The sequence below is a fragment of the Poecile atricapillus genome, chromosome 1, assembly GCF_030490865.1.
Source record: "Poecile atricapillus isolate bPoeAtr1 chromosome 1, bPoeAtr1.hap1, whole genome shotgun sequence".
Lineage (NCBI taxonomy): Eukaryota > Metazoa > Chordata > Aves > Passeriformes > Paridae > Poecile > Poecile atricapillus.
The window spans coordinates 39,538,641-39,561,633 of record NC_081249.1 but is presented as its reverse complement, the minus strand read 5'-3'; the positions used below and the strand labels follow the sequence as shown (position 1 = coordinate 39,561,633).

The window sequence follows — 22,993 nt, the reverse complement described above, 5'->3', positions numbered from 1 at the left end:
TACAGAGGTAAACCACAAGTAACTTTCTGTTTGCCATGTTTAATCCTCTTGGTTTATTTCCTTAATGAGCAGAATAGCAGAGTCTTTTTACTTTCTCTGTTTTATACAAACCAGCAAATCCAGATATTCTCAGACTTGGTGTTGTAGGGCAGCAAAACAAGGCAGGTGGTGTCTCAGTTCCTCTATCTTAGAAGTGTTCATTGTCTTCATTGAGTTTTCTTTGCCTGAAACACAGCTCTGCTGACACACAAGTTCTTCTTGTGTTTGGGGTAGTGTAGTGCAAATAGGTATAGCTGTGTTACCCTTAAAGCATTCCCAGAATTAGAGGTGTGATGGCATAAAGCTTTGGCCTGCAACTGGAATATGACTCTTTGTTTCTAGTCCCTGACAACAACATTCTGTTTTTCTTGTTTCCTTAACATTTCAATATGATGAAATTATTCCTCAAGCAGAAACTTCTAATCTACTTATCTCTGTTCCTATCTAAAACACTAATCAGTTTTAACATAAGAACTGAACTAGAAATTACTCAATTCTTGAATATTGTTATTGTAAATACAAAATGAATTGGGCTACAAGCAGCTGGGAAGAGTGCAGCCAGGTTTCTTCAGATATGAGAAAGAAGCCATTTCCAGTTATGAAGGACAGTCTTTCTAATATATCTTTAATTACAAAAAGTGGTAAATAAGTTCAGAATGGTGAATTATAAAAGAACTGTTGATAACATTTTCTTCTCATCTTGTCCTTTCCCTAGGCTATGAACAATGAAAGTGGAAAAATGTCTTTTTCATGTTTGACTTCAAATAGAATTCTTTGAAAAGGTGGAGGGGCTTGACTAAAATGCAGGAGCACTGTTTGAACATCAGTAAGATGCTTCCCTTTACAAGTTGCTGAAACACTTTCAAGTTACCTTCATGTTTAGCCTTTAACTTGAGTGCAGCATTTATTTAACTGTTAGTGCTAATCTGTGAAACCAGTGATCAGAAGACAATAGGATCAATGTATGAATGTTTCATAGAGACTCTTCAGAAAAGCTGTGTCATGAAAGCTTTTGACCCACCTGGTGTTTTTTAATGATTCACTCACAGAATTTACTGGTCATCAGCTAAATCAGAAAAAGCATCACTCACAAATGTTGCTTTGTAGTGGTAAAAATGATAAACAGACTATTTTCAATATCAAAATAATATTTAAAATGTTGAAAACCGTTTTCTAGATTGCTGTACTTGGGCATTTCTTTTGCCTTTTGAAATTTGGCAAGGTGTAATTTGAAGACAGTGGAGTGGAACAGATCATGCTACAGATGAAAGGAATTTCGATGATAATTTTACCTCTGGGAGTGAAGCTATAAAAAATGCAGATCAATTTCTTAGACAGTTTTTTGTGAAATTGAAAATAATAAAAGCTGTGAAGTGCATGCCAGTCATCAGATAAGGCTTTAAATTATATTCTGGGTAAATGTTGTGTGGATTTCTGAAGTCCCAATATGCTGTCTGTAGGTAGTGTGCCATAGGTGAGATAAATTAACATTTTCTCTCTTTCAGCTTTCAACACTTTCTGCTTTGCTTGGTGAGGGAAGTGAACTTTAACTTTCTTCTCTATGCCATAGTGCAATAATTTTGTTCAGCTCATTCCTCCCACTCCTTTACTCTTCAGTTCATCTGTTTGAGAAATGAGACAATGCCGTTTCCTTGCATGTTGGTAGCATTATAGAAGAAGATCAGTGCTTTTAGTGGGGCCCAATTGTATGGGCAATATTGGCAGACCTCACATAAGTGACGCTTCTCTCTAAAATAGATGCTTTTTGTAGTAAGTTTATTCTTTGAGTCTGCACAAGAAATTCTGAAGAGCATGAGCCTGACAGGTTATGCAAACCAACATAAAAAAGTTAAAATTTACAATTAAAAAAAAAGAGAGGGGAAAGAAACTGGGGGAAAAGCCTTTCTCAAAAGTTGTTTATAGTGTATGTCTATGATACTGAGATGAAAAAAAATTTTTTTTTCCTCTTCTGTTCCCTAAGCCCTTTTATCCAAAGCAGAATTCACTTTGGATGCTTTCTACAAAAAATAAAAAGCAAGAAATGATCACCCTAGAATTCCTCTGCTGGCAATTCTTTGAGCTTTACCTTTCCAAGTCTTTTTCTAGCTGAAATCTTCTGGTCTGGAGGAACCTGAAGCACAGATCTGTGTGTGTGAGTGCTGGGTTGTCAAATACCCATTACCTCAATGAGCAGATTGAGTGTGTGGTAGAATTTGAAAATAAATCCGCCAAGTTCATTACCTGATGTACCTCATTTTAGCTCTTAAATATTCAGTGAGCGCTGTGTACGAGTATGTTGCTAGAAACTGTCAATGTTGTTAGTTTCTCAGGGGAATGTGGTTAAATGGTGACTGGTTTTGTGTTGGTTTCTAGTTGCTGTGGATACGGCCCTTAAACACATGGTAGTGTTCATCTAGAAAACTTTCTAGATCTTAACTGTGTTCTTTATTTCTTCCTGTGGATATTGCTGAGAAATTATGATCTTGTCCCAGATGAATTGCTTGGCATCGCCTACATTCACCTTTAAAGACAGTAGAATAAAATGTGTGATATGTGTATTAAGTCCCTAAAAATAGTGGCTTGCCATTTGTTACTGTTTTTAAAACTTGGCTTTCTCAGTTCTTTTCTTTCATACTCTTTTGTCTATCCTATTTTGTAAATAGTTTGTCCTGGTTTTCTTTTTTTCCCATTATCTGATCTTCTGTTCCCCTTCATATCACTGTCACATTTTCATTCCCCACTGTGCCATTTTCTTCCCACATTTTCGTCACCTCTTTGCCTTCATCTCTCTTGTTTCCCCATACTTTGTATTTGCTCCTAAATAAAATGGAGCAAATACTTTGTGGGAATACCCTTCACTTCGGGGGAAATTCTCTCCCATCATGTCTGACCCCCAGTAATCATTTGCTATTTTATCCTTTTGATATTGTAATATTGATAAAAATTTTGATTCTCCTCTCCTGATGTTTCTATTTCTAGATCTCTTATTTTTCAGCATTTTTCTAAAGTTTATCTTTCTGTAACTCAAATAAAACCCTAGTGGGAAAAGGGAAGCAACTGCTGCATCTGTGCACCAGTGTGGGTATCAGGGAGTCCACTTGACTTTCACTTCCCATTGAGAATTGTGGAAGGAGGCTGGCAGAGAACCAAATTATGAATAGATAGGGAAGATTCTGTGCGTAGGTGGTATTGGCTACTCTGATCTCACTACAGACTATTATGTGGAAGGTAGTGGAAGGTTGCATGAAGGTGGGAAGCACCTTGTGTTGGCACTAAATACAACTTGTTGTAGCACTCCTCCCTGTGCCCATTCAGGATGGATGCTGTATCAGCCTCAGTCCCTTCATCTTAAAAAAATGGGTTTTATTTCTGCAGAGAATTTTTGCTGATCATGTTAAAGACATCGTATTGCCTTCTTCTTGGCTTCTTATAAGTGTCTTGAATCAGGGAAGAGCTTCATCAGGTTGCTCCAGACTGTAACAAACCTACACCCATATATGAAAGTCTTCATTTCACTACCTCTCTTTCTACTCTATTGGCCACTTCAAGTTTATGTTGTCTTTTCCCTCCTGTCTTTTTGTTCTTCTCTTCCAGCTGCCGTTAATTTTCACTGAGGCCAGACTCTCCTTAGATTCATACCACATCGTATCTCCATATGTATATCTAATCTTCATCATATATGAGATTCTGCTGCTTGCAAAGATCAGACTTCTATAACAAAGGGACTTCCTCTAATTGTTCATTCATTAGATGTCTTTCTCCTGAGACACAGGAGAGATGTTCTGTGGGTAGGCACACTGAGTGTCTTTATTATTATGGGGAGCCTCATATCCTGAGCAATTTGCAAGTTTTATATTTTGTCAGCTAAGGACTGTGAGACTAGATTGGTAATTTACCTTCTGGTTATATCTAAACAATAAACTCCTGACCTTGGAAAAAATAGATTAATGGAGCAAAGATTTTCCTGGCTCAAGAATTCTTCCTCAGGAATGTTACCTTCATTTGTGATGGTAGAAAAGAAATCCCCCAGTGAATAGACTCCTAGACAGTCCAATTCTGCTTTTTCAAAGTGAAGAACTAGATCCAGGCATATTTTTTAGCTCTCCTACTAGTACTGAGGTGGCACTTCAGTGAAGGCTTCTTGAATAACTTCACAAGTTTGAGTACCAACAAGAAGTCCTTCAAACAGATATTTTCAACCATGAACACCTTCTGCAACCTTTATACGTTGCTAAGTCCACAAAAACCCCTTGCTCTCACAGCCAGGACTTTGGATGGAAGCAGCTTGTCTGTTTTGTTCCACGAATGTATGTATCATTGTCAGAAAGGAAACTACCAGACTGCTTTACCTGAATAAATGGGTGAGACTTTCAACCAAGTGTCACATCAAGTCTTTTCTCTAATTAGGTTTCTATTCCAATCAGTCTGTATTACTAGGGCTTCTTTGGGGTTTTGTGACATATTTGAATAGTGTTGCTTTTAGCAACACTTCCATAAACTCCAAAGACAGTGATATGTAGGTTACCAATAGGATAAAAAAGATTTTGTGCCTAGACTCATGGGATATGTGTCCACAGGATTTGACTTCATATTTTTAAAGAGTTGTGTTAACCAGTGAGTGATTTACAGATTCATTTCAGCCCATGAATGAAGCTTATATTCTGCAGCAGTAATCACTGTGGCTAAATTTAGACTCAATATTCCATCACTCTTCCCTTCCTCTGCATGCCAATGTACATGTGTGGACACATTTTGAAATAACAGCTTCCATTATTGTAGAGAAAACTGTATTTTCCTTCAGACCTGTGTGTCTTGAACTCATCCTTAGATTTTTTCCACTCTTCTGGCATTTTCAAGCCTTGGTTGTTCTCTGTAATTGTTTAATATTATTTTCTTTGTGTTGAAAATAAACTTGGATTTATTTCAAGAGTTTATTTGGTGTAAAAACTGCATATGCTACTGATGTTGGCATGCTTGAACTCTGGTTTTTAACTGTTTCATTTCAATAATGTATTTGCAGCAACTGATAACCCACTGCTGTTTAGACATTCTGGGTTATTTTGCCATATAACTTTTTTCATGGATTCTAGGTGTGAAATTAAAAATGTTGAATTTCCGGAGTACTGATCCAGGTACAGTTATGGACATTATATGAACAATATATGACTATTTCCTCTACAGACTACCACAGAAACTTCAGATTCCTGTCTTTTTTATGAAAGTTGGTAATTCCACATGCTGACAGAAACTAGAGTCAACAGACAGTAGTACAACTGGAATAAGCTGAGTGTGTTCATTAACAGCCAGCTGTCACAATCACAAGATTGACTTTATCTCCTACTCAGTGGTAGCACCCTCCTCATGTATTGAAGAATCCTTTTTTCACTTGGACTGGATTATGAAATTATGAAACGCTCTTTTGTTTTGACTCAGCTTTTGAGCTATAGCCTTTGAATTTGGTTTAATATTTGTAATTATTTTCCCTAGAGAAAAAGTGGTTGGACAACTTTCTAAAGCAAAACACTGTTTTATTTCAAAGCAAATAAATTTTTTGGGAAATAGAATATTTTTCTTCTCCTATGTGATTGGTCTATATTCCCTTCCTCTGGCAATTTAACTAGAGGTAATTTCTTATAAAAAAGCTTATGACATAACAAATCACCCCAGAGTATTTAATTCACTATTGCTGGATCAAGTCCTGTTTACAGAAGGCAGGGATTTTTCAGGTGTACCTGTCCCTTCATTTCTAATGAATGTGGGGGAAATAAGGCATCTGTTTTGGGGGCAGTCAGTTATTGGATTCCAGGTCTGCTTCTGTCGCCCTTCCAGTCTGCACTGAGAGAGTCTTGACAGGCCATTTCTTCTTTTAGAGAGTCATTTTTCGTAGTATGTAGTAAAAAAGAAGCCTGTGGTTCAGATGGTACACGGTCCTCCTTAATATTCAGGTTTTCTGGTTTGAACTCTGATACTTGCACATAACAACTGCGAGCTGGTTCCACCCCTTGTTCCTTAATGTGCTGCTGTGGTGGCTTTAAGCCCAGCCAGCAACTAAGAACCACACAGCCACTTTCATCTCCCCCTTCCACCCTGGTGGAGTGGTGAGGAGAATCAAAACTCAGTTGAGAGAAGAACAGTGTAACAATTGAAACAAAGTAAAAGATAGTAGTAGTAGTAGTAATAATAATGAATTTTTAAAAACCCACAAACATGGGATGCACAATACAATTGCTCACCACCGGCTGACAAAGGCCAGATCCCATTCCCAACCTGGATCAGCCCTCCTTTTGGTTAACTCACACTGTTTATATACTGGGCATGGTGTTCTTTGATGTAGAATGTCCTTTTGTCCAGTTCACTTCACCTGTCCCAGCTGTGCAACCTTCCAGCCTTTTTTTGTGTACCTCCTCACTGGCAGAGCATGAGACACACTAAAAATAGTACTTGACTTAAAATAAATACAGCTTAGCAAACCCCAAAATATTGGTGTGTTCCCAACATTATACTGAATCCAAAACACAGCACTACTAGCTACTGAGAAGAAATTAACTCTATCCCAGCTGAAATCAGGACTGATATCTTAAGAGGTGCTACAGGTGCAAGGTGTTGCATATGACACCTTGTATATTGACTTTGAGATGTTAATAAATGGAAACTAATCCTATTTGCAGCCTAAGAAAGAACTTGAATCTTCACATCCCAGAATGGGATGCTGATCTGTTTTTTTCCCTATGTCATCGTACACTAGTCTTTTATATACTAGGGAATGTGCTTTTGTAGTATTTTGGAGGATTTTGGGTTGAGTTTTCTTTGTGCCAAGAGTTTATTATCTCAGCTTGTCAAATCAAAACAATTTTAAAACTCTGATTTCTCACTTTGGTTCCAGTCTTTACTTATTCCGTATTACTCTTTGAAAAGGTTTTTGCATAGGAGGTGAGTGAAGAATTATCTGTCTAATCATCATGTTTTAATACCAGTTCAATGTCACCAGTCCACATCCAAAGAGCCATGGGGTAAGGATTAAAACTGACACTGTTTTGTGCAAAATGTCTAAAAAAGAGCTGAAGTTATTTCCTCAAGTACAGACTCCATGCTCATGCTGGTGGACCTGCCTTCATTTGGAACACTGGACACCCCCAGTGTCATGCCAGTGCTGAAATCCCTTCCATTGTCTCTCAGGCAGCTTCAGAAGCCAGATTAAGGTGTTCCTTCTAGATTTCAAAGGAAATAGCTGATCAGGCTTCAGAAAAGACCACATGTGGATTTCTGAACTTGTGTGACACATGAGCTCCTCAGGGACAATGCAGGCATCAAAGTTCAGGATGCAGAAACTAAGAGCTGGAGACAGAGCCTTTTGGCTGAATAGACTTGTCTGTAGGATAAATTTCCAGGAAATTAGAATATCATTAAAAATTGCTGGAGTGCTTCACTTGGTGAAAAATTCTTTCTGTCATTAAGAACAATGCTTACAACATTAATACTACTACATTTCTACCCCCTTTTAAAAGAGGGACGTTACTAAAGTAAGAGGAAAACAAAACAAAAAAAAGTCTCCCCAAACAACCAAATAAACTGAAGGAATTTTATCTTCACAAGAAGAGGCAAGCTAGATTTTGAGTAAGTGTACTGGAAATTTCACATTTTTCTCTCATGCAATGTTTAGGGTAGCAGATGTCATGTCATCCAAGGCTGTGCTTTTTTTTGGTTTTTTTTAATATCATCAGTATGTGGACTTTGGAGTCAACACATTGTTGAAAAATTTATGCCAGAAAAGCAAATCAGTGTTTCTTGTTGTCAGTAATTTTTTTTATGAAGCTTTATATGAAAAAAAAGTAAGGCAATATTTATGTCTTTATCAAGTAAAGGCTTCTATACAGAGTGGAATATTTTACAAATGTAACTTTAAAAGGTGAAATGCAAAGCAATTTCCTTTTTTTTTTTTTTTTTTTTTTTTGCTGTGGTTATTATGTTAGAAATGGTGGACACATCAGGAGGTGCTTCCTGTTTGTGCAAGCAGATGACAAACTGGCATTAACCATCTACAGGAGATAACATTATCAAAATATCTTAACCACATGCATCACTTTCAAGAGGATTTTAATAAAGCCTTTTCTGTTACTTCTTTTGAAATTAGTCTAATTAAAATATATGCATATCTGAAAGCTAAATAACTGGATATTCTTTAGTTGTCCATAATACAACGCTTTCATTTGTCAAGCTTTGGATAAGAAGTGCTTTTACAAAATATGCCATGGCAGCTGTGTATGTGGGAAACAGGTTGAGCTGTTTTTCAAAACAGAGAAGAAGGAGATGATCTGAAAAGGAATCACATAACTAGGGTTTTAGTAGTCTGTACAGAGACAGCCTGTTTTCTAGCTCTAGATATTTCTTCCTTATTCTGTAGGAAAGGAGGATACTTCTTTCTTGTAAACAGAATTGTCCCAGGCCCCACTATAAGAAAAAAACAAAAACTCAAATAAAGAGTCAAGGATGTGACCTCAGAAGGCGCAGGTTCTGTACGTAAAGCCTTGGCAGCTATCCAGGAGTAAATCATCAATATGGCATTTCCTTAAAACCTTTTCTGTAATGAAGAGCTGCTATTTTTCCATTTCTTTAGATCCATTCTTAAATCTCATTCTTTGGTCATCTAAACTTGTGACGAGTTTGTTGTCTTCCTGTAACAGGAGTTCCAACATTACCAGTGTTCTCCTAATCTATTTCCAACAGTGATTTATTGGAGACCAATAAAATTACTTCCTTGGTATGTTTGTCTCCTGTCAGGCTGTAAAAAGAACTTAACATCAACTGATTCACCCAGTCTGTGCTGCTAAACCAAAGGAAACTTCTAACTCTTTCTAAAAAATCACAGCATAGGATTAAAGGGAGGATTATAGGCCTTTCTTAGGTTTATCTTGTCACCCTTCTAGTCAAATAATTAATGAAGCAGTGTTTTTGTCAAATCTTTTTCCTGATGACATGTCAAAGACCAAGCTGTAAACAGAGAAAAGGGCTCAGGCACCAAATTGTGCACAGCATTTTTATGAATCATAGTCTAGAATTTTTCAGTGCTTCTCATTCTCCAGCAGTACACCTGCACTGGCTGTTTACCAACACCAAAGATCAAGACCAAGAAAAATATTGCCTGAGGTAATCTCAGTGCAAGATATCCCAAGTCTGTCAGTTGTGGAATCTAGCTCTGAATGTAAGAGGTTTAAGGCATCCTCCTTACCTAGTCCTAACCATCAGTGTTCACATACCAGCAAATGCTGAATATTTTCCTCTCATTAATATAGTTAAGAACTGATAAATTATGTTTATTACAGTTTCCAAAGGTAATTGAAATATTCTATTTTGATCTAATTTGTGTAGTCTGTTTTCTCTGGAAAGGGGTCTTCACATGAAACTCTTCTGAATGCTCCAGTCAACATCTGTAGTTATCTGCTGTAAACCTTCAAAACTAAATAGTTATATTTGCAAGAAAACTGCAGTTCTTATTGAAAATAACGAATTCTGTGTATCTTAATGCAAACTTTATTGTTAGCTTAAGGTAAGGAAGTAGACAAGTCTGTCTTTAGTGTTAGGTGAGAGAGCACAGGACAGGGAGGATGCAAAACCAAACTGGAATAGGCAGCTCAATATTGAAGCTCAGGGCATTGCTGGAAAGGTACATTTATTTCAGTCTCCAGATACACTGAGATAAAGGTAAATTAAAGTATATTGTAGATTTTATATTTTATATACATTATTGTGTATGACTTACAGTGTTCCAAAGGAATGTGTCATGGTCCTGTTAGTATTTTTACCAATTCAGTGTGAATGACTTGTGCAGAGTTACTTTCTCCTCCTCAAGTTGTCTCTAAATAATAAAAACAGGTAAAGCTGCATTAATGCAGTGCTCTCACTGAACTGTAGAGCTTAGTAGACCGTGAGAAATTCAGAGTTCACGAATTAAAACTCAAAGTAATTCTGAGTTATGGGAAATTATAGATGGGGAAGTACAGGACGTGATTTCCCAAGACCACAAGGTAGTGCAGTGGTGTCAGTAGAAGATCTGAGATCCCTCTTTCTCCTTAGGCTTACGCTCCAAACCAGTTTTCCTTTTTATTACGCTGTGTTATTTGACTGAGACACAGAATCCTTTGGTCAAAACCTCATGAACGTTAAGCAAATATTTCATACAGTATGTATAGAAATGTAGACACATTTTTTTTAAATTCAAATTCACTAACAGTGGAATCTATATCTTGAAAACAGGTCATGGCTTCTGGCTATTTCACATCCTTACAGGGAGAAATGTACTGTGGTATAGAAGGGATTAGAATATTTCTCAAGCTGATGTTTCAAGTCTCGTGACTCTTCAAATGCTTTTTAAGTGTGCCGTTTTACTGCCCCCTATGGTGTCTGGGCTGGTTGGGTCTCCTCTGAAACAAAGGAAAGGGCAGGAATGCTAAATATTTTTTTTTGTTGTCTAGGAGCACATGTAGCTGTTGCTGATCTGATTGAGCAGAGGGGATTTAATACTCTAAGGGTACATAAAGGCAGGAAGAGCACTCTGAGAGAAGAAAAGAAAAAACTCTCGTAAGAGGAAGGCCTTCTGAGAAACAACGTTATAGAACTAAAATAGAGCAACTAGAGGAAGGAAGGCCATGTCCTATATATACAGAAAGGGAGGGGGATCTTCTCCATAGTAACAGGAAGAGCAGGGGAGGAGGGAAAGGACAGCATAGACGGCAAAAGATGTTTCAACAAACTATAGAAAAGATAGATTGGGGTTTGCTCTTACCTGCTCACAGGATCGGTGGGCTTTGTGTGATACCAAATCCTTTCCAAAATGTCTGTTTAAGCTACTGAAATAAGAATTCGTTGTTTCTGGACAATTATAAAGCTTGTATTTTAGTGTTTCTTCTTTATGTTCCAAATTTCTTATTTCTTTATTTCTTTCAAATGTTTTACTATTACAAGAATTGAAGCTTAGTTGCTAAGAGGAAGTTTCAGTTCTGTGATTTGCACCTTATCTATGTTACTGCTGTGCATTTGCATTATTATTATGCAGTTACAAGATGTTTTGGCACTGGAACATGGCCATGTTTTGCAACAATATTTAATACACTGAAGTTAGGTAAATGTGGTGGGTCTGCAAGTCCCAGGTGTCCTGAAGGTTTATTCTGGTTTTTCTGATGTGATTTTACTGATGTGCTGAAAAGTCCCTTTTGCTTTTTCCCCTCACTTATTTCTCGTACTCTTTTTTTTCCCTCATTAACTTCAGCAGCAATTTTGTAAAGTACTTGCAGGACCTGATGTTGCATCTCTTGCCAGGCAAACCCCTCTTAGTAAAGATAGCTGTCTTTCAGTCTCAGAAACCTAGCACTGTACTAAAACAGATATATCCCAATGGATCTGAAACATCCTTTCCTCCTTCTGTTAGCCCTTTTCCATAGTTTGCAGTGATTACTTCAATTAACTAGTGAAGCAGTAAGCAGTTACCAATTTTTGCTTCATGGGACACTACTTTTTGTTGTTTAAAATAAAATACTTAAACATCTGCTTTCATATTATGTGATACGGATGATCTTTTTGTTTAAAATATTTGTAGTTCTTTTTGCAAAGACTGACAGCAGTGTCTGCTTTCAGGGTGGGATGATTAACTGGAATAGACTGTTTCCTCCTTTACGTCATAGACATAATGCGAATTATCAAGATCATCACCCGTCTGAACAAGGCATACCTCCACCTACTGAGGTTTCTGAAGAGCAGGTAAACACTTTCTATTTTAAAATGGCATTAAAAATTGTTAGGAATTAATCTCTACTAATTATTTATCATCTGTTTACACAGTTTCTCTAATGGTTTCTATAGCAGCAGAAATTAGAATATAAGCTAATAGTTGTAATACAGAGAAACTACTGTCATTACCATCCAAACTAGAGTTACAGAACTACTAGGGAGTTTCTACTTCTATGTGTTACTGCTTGTATTTTGTACTTAAAGGTGTTGATGGTTTCAGTAGTGGAAACTATTCAAATCTGATAAAATAAATGTTTCAAAGAAACAAGAATGATAAATAAATGTCATTATTTGTCTTGTAGAAATCATCTTTGCTGAAGTCCCCAGCTTAAGTTTCCAATTCCGTCATTTAGGTTTTTTTTAAATAAGAAAGTTATGCCAGCTGTGGACTGCAAAACACATTTGGGCTAACACTTGGATATTTCCCTAAATAATGTGATTAACTGATTCCTTATATTGATGCTACAGAAAAGTTTATGTGCTTTCTATCCAGTATAGATTTGGACTTCTAGACTTTTGTTGATAGTTTTATTCTCAGAAGAGATGATTATTTACTCAGAAATTTAAGAATTTAAGATCAGTCTTATTCCTGCATTCAGGATTTATTGCACGCAGTCAAGTTCTCCAGGTTGTAGCCTACCTGCAGTTAGCAGTATTGGCCATTTTATAGTTTAGGGTCTCTGCTACACTCGAACAAGAGTAGGTTTCTTTCCCTTTTACCTTTTTTATAAGGAGATCAGTCAACACTTGGTAGCAGCACTGTCATTTTCAGTTTAAACTGAGCTGATTTCTGCTTCGACTGATTTCTAGTTTTGACTGGATGTTAGATTATGTTCAAAATGTTCAAAACTTTTAACTGCCCTTTTGACTGCAAACCTCCTGGGCTACATCTAGAAAGGAAAAAAAAAACAACCAAACAAAAAAAAAACCAAACCTAAAACAAACAAACAAACCCCCAAACCAACAAAACCCCAACTAACAAACAAAAAGAAAATAAAAATAAAAACTCCACACTAAAAAGCACTTTCTGAGACAAAGACTAGAAACTTAGTTTTGGCTGTCCTGAAAGCCTACTCAGCACCAGTATGACATGGACCACAAGATTTCCCTGCTGGGTTGGCTTACTTATTGACAAATTCTGCTTGTGGGGACTTCTATTTTTGGAAAACTAATGAAATAGTTCTAGTCTGACTTATGCTGGATTCTTACCCAAGGCCTTTAGGCCCAGATTTATAAAAAAGTATTTTTTATAAAATACACTTATATTTCCTGATGCATTGAGGATGTAGGGCTTGACTTGATTGCTGTCATTTGTAAGACTCTCTGGTAACCTGTAAAGAAGTCATTAAAGCACCTTTGATTGGTTTTTCAAGACTGTACCAATAATGACACAAGTTGGCTCAAAATGGCAGAAATTCAAGGGTTTCATCTGTTCATCACATTGAAATTTGTGAGCATTTTCAATCCTTTTGGTACAAAAATCTCTGCATTTCTTGTGGGGTTTTAGCACCTTTAGTTACTGTTGCCAGTTATACACTCTGTTTCCTGGAGCTGGATTCATTTCCTGTGGTAAAAATACTCTCAGAAGAAAAGAGGTTTTTCTTGTTACTATTCTCCGTGATGCTCAATGAATATTTCTGTAAATAGGAACGTTGCAATTCCATCCACCATTTCTTAAAGTTAGAATTCATGGGAACTGCAGTAAAAACTTTACTTCTGTAGTGTGTTTCTGTGGTTAGCTTTTATACCACTGCCTGCCCTTTTTCTCATAAAAAAATACAATCTTAGATGAAAAATAAGAGTTTCAGGTTATGAAATTGAGTTTGGACTTAAACTATTGTTGCAGAAGTGTCGAAAGTAACAATTCATTTCTCTCCCTACAAGAAGGTGAAAAAATGTGGCACTGGGTTGTAAGGTTGATGTTCTGACAACCAAGGTAGCTGTTCTCAAATGTGTTGTGGGGGTGTATTTATATTAAAAGGAGGATCTGCACCTCTGGACAAACTTGGCAGTTGAACACTTCTCAGTAAGTCACCAAAGCAGAGATGACTAAAAATACTGAAAGTTCTGGAGGTGTCTTAGAGGAAAGAAAAGCTGCTTTTGGTGGCAACTTTCTTTTAAAAATACTTTCAGTGCTAGTGCTGCACATTGGTTTTGCACCCTGGGAAGATTCCTCTTGAGATGTGTACAGCCTCTTCTGCGTTCCTGCTTCACTCTGCTGCTGCACACTCCCTGCAGTAGCTCTCTGACAGCTTCTGTAGCCCAGGACATCCCGGATCAGGAGTCGTGGTGTCCGGTCATGAGGCCCTTTGAAGCAGGATGAGAAATGCTCTGTGCTGCCAGTGGCCACAGTTACTTTTACATCCCATTCTCTGGCCTCCCACATCTTGTTTTTCCACTTCTGGAAGATTAATTATAAAAGTGAATGAGTTATATTGTGACTTTTGGTAATACCAAAGTGAGATTGTAGATTTTAAATGTACTTTAAATTGGTATTTAGCCATAAATTAAATTTTGTTATGCATGCATTGCCTTTTTACATGTGGTGCTTTGAATATCTGTTAACACAGAGCACAAAGGTTAGGTGTTAAGTACATTATATTATACAGAGGACTGGTCAAATGGTTACTGATTTAACAAAATCACTATCTTAATGTGTCCTTTTTCATGTAATTCTTCCATCAGATGTCATTGATTTTTGCTTTGCAGAAGTTTTTGGAAAAACAGCTGCTTTTTTGAGTATATGTAGAAGCCCCCCAAAAATTTTACTAAAGCAATTTAAGTATTGTACTGCCTCTACTTTAGGACTAACTTTAAGGTTTATTAAAAAACCTCCAATACCTGGAATGAATAGTTTTGAGGGGTTTTTTATGCCCTCTGGCATAAAGAAGTAGATCTTTTCAAGAAAAAGAGCTGAAGATTCATTCTGGATAGGTTTTCTCATCTGCTCTATAATTCTGTGTTTTGGTCAGTGTTGGTTTCTTGAGATGTTCTTGTTGAGAGCAGCAAGCCCCAGATCAGACTGTAGTTGTCATGCGTGGTACCAGACTTTGGATTTTACTCTTCTTTCAAAACTGGACCAGCCAGGAAAATACAGGTGTGGCATTTTCTGCAATTGGCTTTGAATTAAGTGGTGGTCATCTCTGTGGCAACATTTTGAAGCACGCTGTCCCAGATAGATCTTTGATCAGTGGAAAAGCGATTTCTTCATTTCTTTTCCAGGTCGCACGACTTATGGAAATGGGGTTTTCCAGAGGAGATGCTCTAGAAGCTCTGAGGGCTTCAAATAATGACTTAAATGTAGCCACTAATTTTCTACTGCAGCACTGATGGTTTTCTGCGTGAAGGAACTTCACCCCATGGGTTTGTACATGCCTGGGAGAGGATCCAAGCCACCTGCTGGCCAGACTCACCAAGGTCAGCCCCACGAGAGCGTCGGAAGAGAGAAATAGCTCCACGTGACGGGTGACTCAGAGTGATGTTAAGAAATTATGTGAACTGTTCCCAAGCCTTCAGATCACTTGGTGGTTTCTAGTCTGGTTATCCTTTTCAAAGTAACTTTAGTTTCTACTTGTTACTGGATATCACCTAAGTTTATTTTTAAATAAAATAGGTGGGTTTTTTCTTGTAAATCCTTGTTAGACGTTATCAGACTTTAATGACTAGGAAAAAAAAAATCTCCAACAACTACAACAGCTAGATTTACCTGTCAAGAAAAATGATATTTTCTTCATTTACAAGTCTAATTTCTCTAGCTTAAATGTTATTTTACAGTACTTGATTTTTTATTACAGTAATAAGAGGTTTGAAGATCACTTAATTTACAACTCAATAAAGGGTTATGGGACGATTATGTCATTCTTTGCAAAGTTTTATTAATGCCTGTAATATTTTATTTCTCAAATTTCTTTTTGAATAAAAGTTGTCATTCAGCACATAATAGACAGATAGGATGAGAGAAAATTAATGTGTGTATGGTGAGCTACAGCAAGTGACCACTGTAAAGTTGAATTTTTACAAACTGAGCGAATTGCTGTTCAAATACGGGTCATGAAGATACTCACTGGAAGCAATAAAGGTGAATTGAATGATGCAATAAGATCAGAACTGGAATGATGTGAATGACTTCCATGGCTAACTCAGAGATGACTTCTGTAACAATGGATGTATGCAGTGTCCTATGTGCTGCTTTCATTTTTTTTCAGCTGGCTACCTACTGTCTTAAAAGGAAATGACAAAAAGATATCTTTTCTACATTTAATTCTAGTTTTCTAGTGTCAGAAATAAGAATGGCCCTGCATTCTCACTGTCTGAAGCAACTTAGTGTTGACCACAGGCTGAAACATGAACATTAGGGATGATCCAGGCTGGCACAGGAGGCAAAAGGAGAGAAGTGCCAAGTTTGTGCCATGCTGGGTTTGAAGTTTAGACTGATTCCTGAATCAGCTTGCTTGGCTTGACTCTCAGAAGTGCTCAGTATTAGCACCTTAGGAGCTGCAGGAGGCGGGGTGCAGAGAGGGTAACATCTCTGAAGGAATACAAGATTCCAAAGTACAACTCCATGAAGCCAATCTACACACATATCTTACACATTTCATGTATGTTCCTGTATGTACTTGTGTGTGTACAGTGTGTGCATATGTGTCTGTTTATATATACACCGGCATATTTCATACATACATACATTTAGAATAAGGTATAGGTCATAAGAACTGTAGCAGAGGCAATAACAGGTGTGTAGGGGATGTTTTGGAAATCCAGATGAACATTGTGTACCACAGCACAGATCTTTGCAGTCTCACTTGGCCTGGAAAACGTACCAGGAAATTACAGGACAAGATTTAGGGGAGAGAGATACTTCTCTTTTACTTTTTTAATTGACTGATAAAACTGAAAAGTCTTTTGGGCATACAAGTCCATATCTACAAATTGCATCAAATTCAGCAAATGACAATGTTTAATTAAGTCAATGTTCTGTATGTATTTCTTTGGTATTTTGCAGTGGGTAAAGTAAGGGGGTTTTGGAATGATAATGTGTTTTCTTAGGCTTTGATCAATCTCCTTCTGGATTTGGCTTGTTTTATGATCATATTATTTAGGGAAGGTCTGCTTTTTAATGGAAAGGTTTTGTTTGTGTGAAGCTAAAGCTATATGTGTGTGTAGACCACAGACACTTCTTTGCCCAGGGAACTCTGGGAACCTGCTGTCTTAGATACATGTCGAAGGATACATGTAAGAAAAAGAAGTCCAACCATAATTTGTACATGCATACTTATTTGTTTTGAAACAAGTACAGGTTTTAATTTTGAAACATACTGATTCTTCCTTCACAAATATTTTATCCAAAAGTAGCAATAAAGACTGGTAAAATACTTCAGAAATCAATTTTTGTATGTAGGAAATAAAAGTCTACCTAGCCCAGAGTAAATAAATGTGCCCTTTTCAGACATTACCCTGCTGTAGCGACAAGAACAAAGAGTATTTTATTCCTTGGAATTTTAAAACATGTTAAGTAGCATATGGGATATGTAAGTGTCTCCAAGTCTAAATCCTTTCTTACTGTTGCCTGTACAGGGAGTATTCAAATGTCTTGGGTGCGTGGAAAATCCCATTTTGCTGGGCATTCTGCAAAACGTGGTTAAACCTAAGGGGTAAAATGCAGGTCTTGGTGATGTCAGTTGAAAACTCCACTTGATTGTGAGGAAAGTTTGTGTTCAAAATGCTGCCAGGGTTGTGATTTCCAATTTAAATAAACCCAACAAAACAAACAAACAAACAACAGCGGTAAAAGAAGGGGTCTGAGATGCCATTGAAAACAATTCCTGTCTCATGCAAGAACTGTAGAAGAAAGATGCACATGTTAGAGCTGGAAAACAACTCAGTTTCCATTTGATGGTGAAATTTTCATGAACTATTTCTGGGAATGTGAGGAGCGTGTTCTTCACAGCCTACTCTGGGTTTGTCTGATAGAGTTTTGAATGTCTCATCACACAGTTTCTAATCTGTGTGTGACACAAAACATATTTTTTGGGCAGCAGGAAGCAAGCAGAATACTTTTCTACGTATTGGATTTCAAGTCCCTAGAAAATTCACTCTAGTTCTAGTAAAGCCAAGATTTGATATTTTGAAATAACAGTAGTTGCTGCTGTTAAAATTTCCCTGCTAGACTGGGAATGTCATCTTGTGAGACAGCACTGGAGTAACTTTTTGGGGGACTTTCCTAGACAGTTATGTGACACTTTGAAATACACCCACAATGAGGTTGATATTTGTGTAAATCTACCTGATAAGCCACAAGGCTCAGGTTCTCAAGCCTTAACGTTTTGCCAAGATGGAGATTGATTGGTCTCAAGACCTACCAAAACCATTTTCCTCCCTCAAAACAAGCGTTAAAGGCTGCCTGTTACCGAGCGAATGCAGGGACTGTCGCAGCTGGTTTATGCAGCAGCCTGTGCTGTCTAGCACTTAGCAGTGCCTTCTGGAATAATGTGGTGGAGAAAACGTCTTGTTATTTCTGTCTGGAACAGAAGAATGAGCCAGAAAAACTTATTGCAAGGTACTGGGAAAAGGGCAACATTTCTGGCTCTCCTGTTTGTATGTATATGTATATATATGATTATATATATGCATATATATGTATATGCATGTGTATATATACAGAGAGTGAGTGAGAATATTTATGTATTCGTTCAATGAATTTAAGTGGAGCTAAGAGTTTGTTAAAAAAAATTAAAAATCTGTATTGAAAGACCCCCTCCCTCTGTCAAACGTGTGTATTTGGAGTATCTCTGCAGTTACAAAGGCACCAAGCTTTGGAAACACTCTGAACTACAACTCCCATGCTATGAGGGAACTGCATCTGTTTGAGGATAAATAAATGCACAGCATTCATTTGAACTAATAGAGGGATTTGATACAAAAATGCAATTAAATTCTTGTGTATTCCTCCACAAGAAAAACCTACATGAGATTAGCTTTCTTTTACTGTGTGGCCGCAGTAATCAGTATTTTATATAAATGAGCATGTTTTGAACAAATGAACTGTTTTACTAGAGACTAGAGTCACATGAACACACAAACACTATATGTGTTTATATATATGCACACATGCAGGCATATTTATTTGTATTTTTATATATATATATGTAAAACGTGTGTGCATTTACTTTAAAAAAAATACTAGTTTAATTTTTAGTAGGACTACATTCCTTCTGTTTGCATATATAAAGGGATTCTTTCACCACAGAAAGTCCACTCTGAAACTCGAAGAGGGTGTATGCTTCCAACAGTGTTTGGTGCAAATATGAGGTGAGACACCAGTGGTGGGAGCAAAGGAATGTCACAACCGGACAAACGGTGTGACTGTTGAGAATCTGAACACATTGGTAGTGCAGCTGTCATCATTTGTTTTCCAAAGGAGAGTTTTAAGAGGAAAGAGAAGTTAGTTTGACTCATACCTGTTTGTAGGGGCCTGTTTCTAAACCTGAATGGTTGCAGTGGAGAAAGCAGGAATATACATACTTTAAAAACTGGTGAAAATTTCCAGAATCATGGCTAAACTAAAAGCAGGATCTGACCTTTTGACTGAGGATAGGTAGGGACCATAAGTGTCATGTAAGATTAGCAAAGGAAAGGACTTGAGAGAGATGGCCAAGTAGAGCTGAGCAAACACATAGAGTTTAGGAAAGAGGAGCAAAGTAGAACTGAGGACAGAAAGAGAAGGCCTGCTGAGAGAAAGGGAGACAGTGTTGCATTGCACTAAGTTCAATTTTAAAAGGATTTGCAGGATTTCCTGTGGAAAATGAAAATATGCAAGGTTATGGCTAATCTTGTACTGACAATCCACTCAGGTTTTTTTTAGGGGTGTCTGATAGGGCAATCCTCACATTTTATTTGGTCAGGTACAGGAGGTGGTACATGTGGCAAGCGAGAGAGCAGTGTAATCCCAGCAGCTGGGCAGTACAGCAAGCCCTGGAGCCACTTGTATGTGAGAATGCAGATGCTTCTGGCTTCCAAAGCAGTTAGTCCTGCCAACCTGACTTCTCCTGGCACCTCTCCGTCCCATCTGTGGAGACCTCCTCCAGAAAGGACACAGCTCCTCACAGGTCCTGCAGCTTTTCCCATGGAAGGTCATTTCTAATTCCCTGTTCCATGAGAGCACACCACCTGTGTAAGGGAAGTGGATTGAGAGCTTGTGCTTGCCCCTCACTGCTTCTGGTCATTTTCCTGGGAGGGGGCAGAGGCACAGGTGCACCCTGAGGAGGAAACAGTTGCCCACATCTCCTGGCCTGATCAATCACACTAGGCCATTGTTACTTGGCCATGAGAAGCTTTTATTTTTAGAAGATATGTGCATTAGTACATTACAATATTTTACTGGCTTACAAATGTTATTTATGACATGCAATAGGTTCAGTCCAGGACAATTTGGAGCACAGACTGAAGAGGTGTGGAAGTTATAAATCACTGCTGAGGGAAAAAAAGCTGTTCTGTTTGAGCTCTGCCCAGCCCCCCTGCCAAGGGCAGGGACACCTTTCACTAGACCAGGTTGCTCAAAGCTTCATCCAACCCAGTGCTTGAGCACTGCCAGGGATGGGTCATCCACAACTTCTCTGGGCAACCTGTTGCAGTGTCTCACCACCCCCATGTGAAGAACTTTGTCTCATCTAAGCCTGCCCTCTTTCACTTTGAAGACATTCCCCTTTGTCCTGTCACTACAGGCTCTTGTCAAAAGTCCCTCTCCAGCTGCCTTGGGGGCTTTAGGTACTTAGCTTTTCAGTGATCTAAGGTGTCCCTGGGTCCTTCTCCAGGCTGAACAACCCCAAGTCCCTCATCCTGTCTTCAAAGGAGAGGTGCTCCACAACCTGGATTGTCTTGGTGGCCCACATCTTGCTCCAACACATCCATGTTGTTCCCGTGCTGGGGACCCCAAATGTAGTATTCCAGGTGGGATCTCATCAAAGCTGAATATAGGGACAAAATCATCTCCCTTGACCTGCTGGTCATGCTGCTTCTGATGCAGCCCAGGATATTCTTCTGACGCAGACAGTATATCCTGTATCTGTGCATGTATTAACTATTGTTGTGTGTCCACAAAGTGTACTCTCTGCTCTCGGATAAAAGCACAGTCTTCTCTTAGGAGACAGCACAGCAGCAACAGGCTGCAGAAAAGCAAGAATTAGCGGCATACTGTGCAGTGACAGCTCTCTGCCCGCCGTCGATCCCAGTGTGCAGTCGTGTGCTTCCCCCACACGCCACAACCCCCCGGCTTACGAGAGGCGCACATTCCGACGTGGCTGCAGACGCGTGGGGGAAGCACCAGCCCCATCTGGCATCGTCCTCACATTCGTGGGTGTTTTTTCAGCGCCGAGCAAAGGTTCCGACTCCCCCTTTCGGCGGGAGCCGGCGCTGTCCCTCTCGCCCGGAGGCGCCGTCGGGGCGGGCGCTGCCCCACGGGTACCCCCGGCCGGGGCACTGGGGGCTGCACCCCGGGGGAGCCGGGGGCCAGGCAGGAGCAGAGCTGTTCCAAAGACATGCGGGTGTCTTTGCTGCACTTGGGGATATGGGTTAGGGGTGGCCTTGGCAGCGCTGGGTTCATGGCTGGTCTCAAGGATCTCCGAGGTCTTTTCCACCTTAAACTCTTCTGTGTTCTGTGATTCCAAGGGACCGCTGGTGGCTCAAAGCGTGGCAGTGGGCGGTAGCTGCTGGGCCAGCAAGAATCACACGAGGAGCTTGGACCCGACAGGTGAACAGTGAAGTGTAGGGAAATGTTGCTGTGCCTCTAGACAAAATGCTGTGTATGGTTTCTCTTCAGTTTTAGGGAAATGCTCCTTTTTCAAGCAGACAGGGAGGACCCGCTGGTGGGCAAGCTAGTCTGGGCAATACAGGGTTCTTTGGAGTTCTCATTTGCCCAGATTCCTCTTGACCCACTCTGTCCAAGTCCCTTCCTTCTCCATCTCATGGATGTTCCCTCGGCTCCTGCTAATTGCCTGCTGTCTCCGTATTGGTACTTCCAAAAGCAAACTAACCCAGGCTGGTGTCCATCCAGAGAAGGAAGGCCAGATCCCTCCTGCATTTTGTACCACTGCACCAAACTCTTCAGCTATTTGCTACTCCAAAGGCTCCTACTGGTGGCAAGAGGTGGAGGTACCCTTCTTAATAAAGTACTTCTGAGAAAAACAGAGTCCAATAAGGAGCATACCAGGTTATGTTTATACTCCACCTTTTCCTAAGAATGCTTGGTCAAAGACTGGCTTTTTCTCAGCTGTGGGCTGCAGCTTGGCAAAACACCTCAATGTCTTGATCTTGAGCAGATCCCTGCTTTAGTGTTCACATAAAAACCAATAGCTACGAACCACTGGCAGCCCCCAACACAAATTCCCCCTGTGGAATTTGAGTTACAATGATAGCAGAGCCGAGCTCTTCATAGCACGAGTGGGTGCTGTTAGGGGCAACAGCCACCAGCTGTGGATGGGGAGGTTCAGACACGATGGTGGGGAAAATGCTTTTATCCAGAGGACAATGCAGAGTGGGAGCTGTCACCTCAGCAAGGGGACCCTCCTTGCCTGGAGTTTCCAAGCCTTGTCTGGATGAAGTCATGTCAGGCCTGATGTTGTGCCAGCCACAGTCCTGCTTTGGGTGGGCTGTCAGATGAGGTGACACAGAATTCCCTTCCAGCCATCACTTCCCACACATGTTAATAGGGCAACATAACTGTACAGCAACTACCAGCCTAGCCAGACTCCTTCAAGGGTGTTCAGACCACTGATATCCTCATATTGCTGCATCCCAGCTCTTTCTTGTCCATTGTAATATGCTTTTCAGGACAAAGGCTCTCTGCAGGTCAGCATTGAGGTTAAACCTGCTTTGAGGAGGGCTCAGCCTCCAGAAAGGACCTACTGGAATATGTGTCCCACCTGAGTTATTTTAGGCATCATTCTTAGTCAGCCTTCAGCATGCCTGCAACATTCAGCTCCATACCATAAGTAAAACTATCACCGTCCAAAAGCTCATTCATGTGCATTTAAAACAATGAAAGGCTGCACATGACTGTTATTAACTTTCTAGACATAAAAAAGGTTATTACCTTAAAGAATGGTTTGTATTAATCAAAAGTGTCTGCTCATGAAACCTTTTCAGGTTTACTTTTCAGTAAAATAAGCAGCATTTTTTT

The 22,993-nt window shown here is 39.2% G+C and overlaps 1 protein-coding gene across 1 annotated transcript in view; it reads left to right on the top strand.

The window, feature by feature from the left end:
• The window catches only part of UBAC2 (UBA domain containing 2), an 84,208-nt gene extending 68,440 nt beyond the window's left edge, over positions 1-15,768 (top strand). Inside the window, exons 8-9 of the mRNA XM_058855694.1 lie at positions 11,668-11,790; positions 15,043-15,768. Coding sequence (XP_058711677.1) covers positions 11,668-11,790; positions 15,043-15,150 — 231 coding nt within the window. The 3' untranslated portion in view covers positions 15,151-15,768. The remainder of the gene's footprint in view (positions 1-11,667; positions 11,791-15,042) is intronic.
• The last annotated feature ends 7,225 nt before the right edge of the window (positions 15,769-22,993 follow it).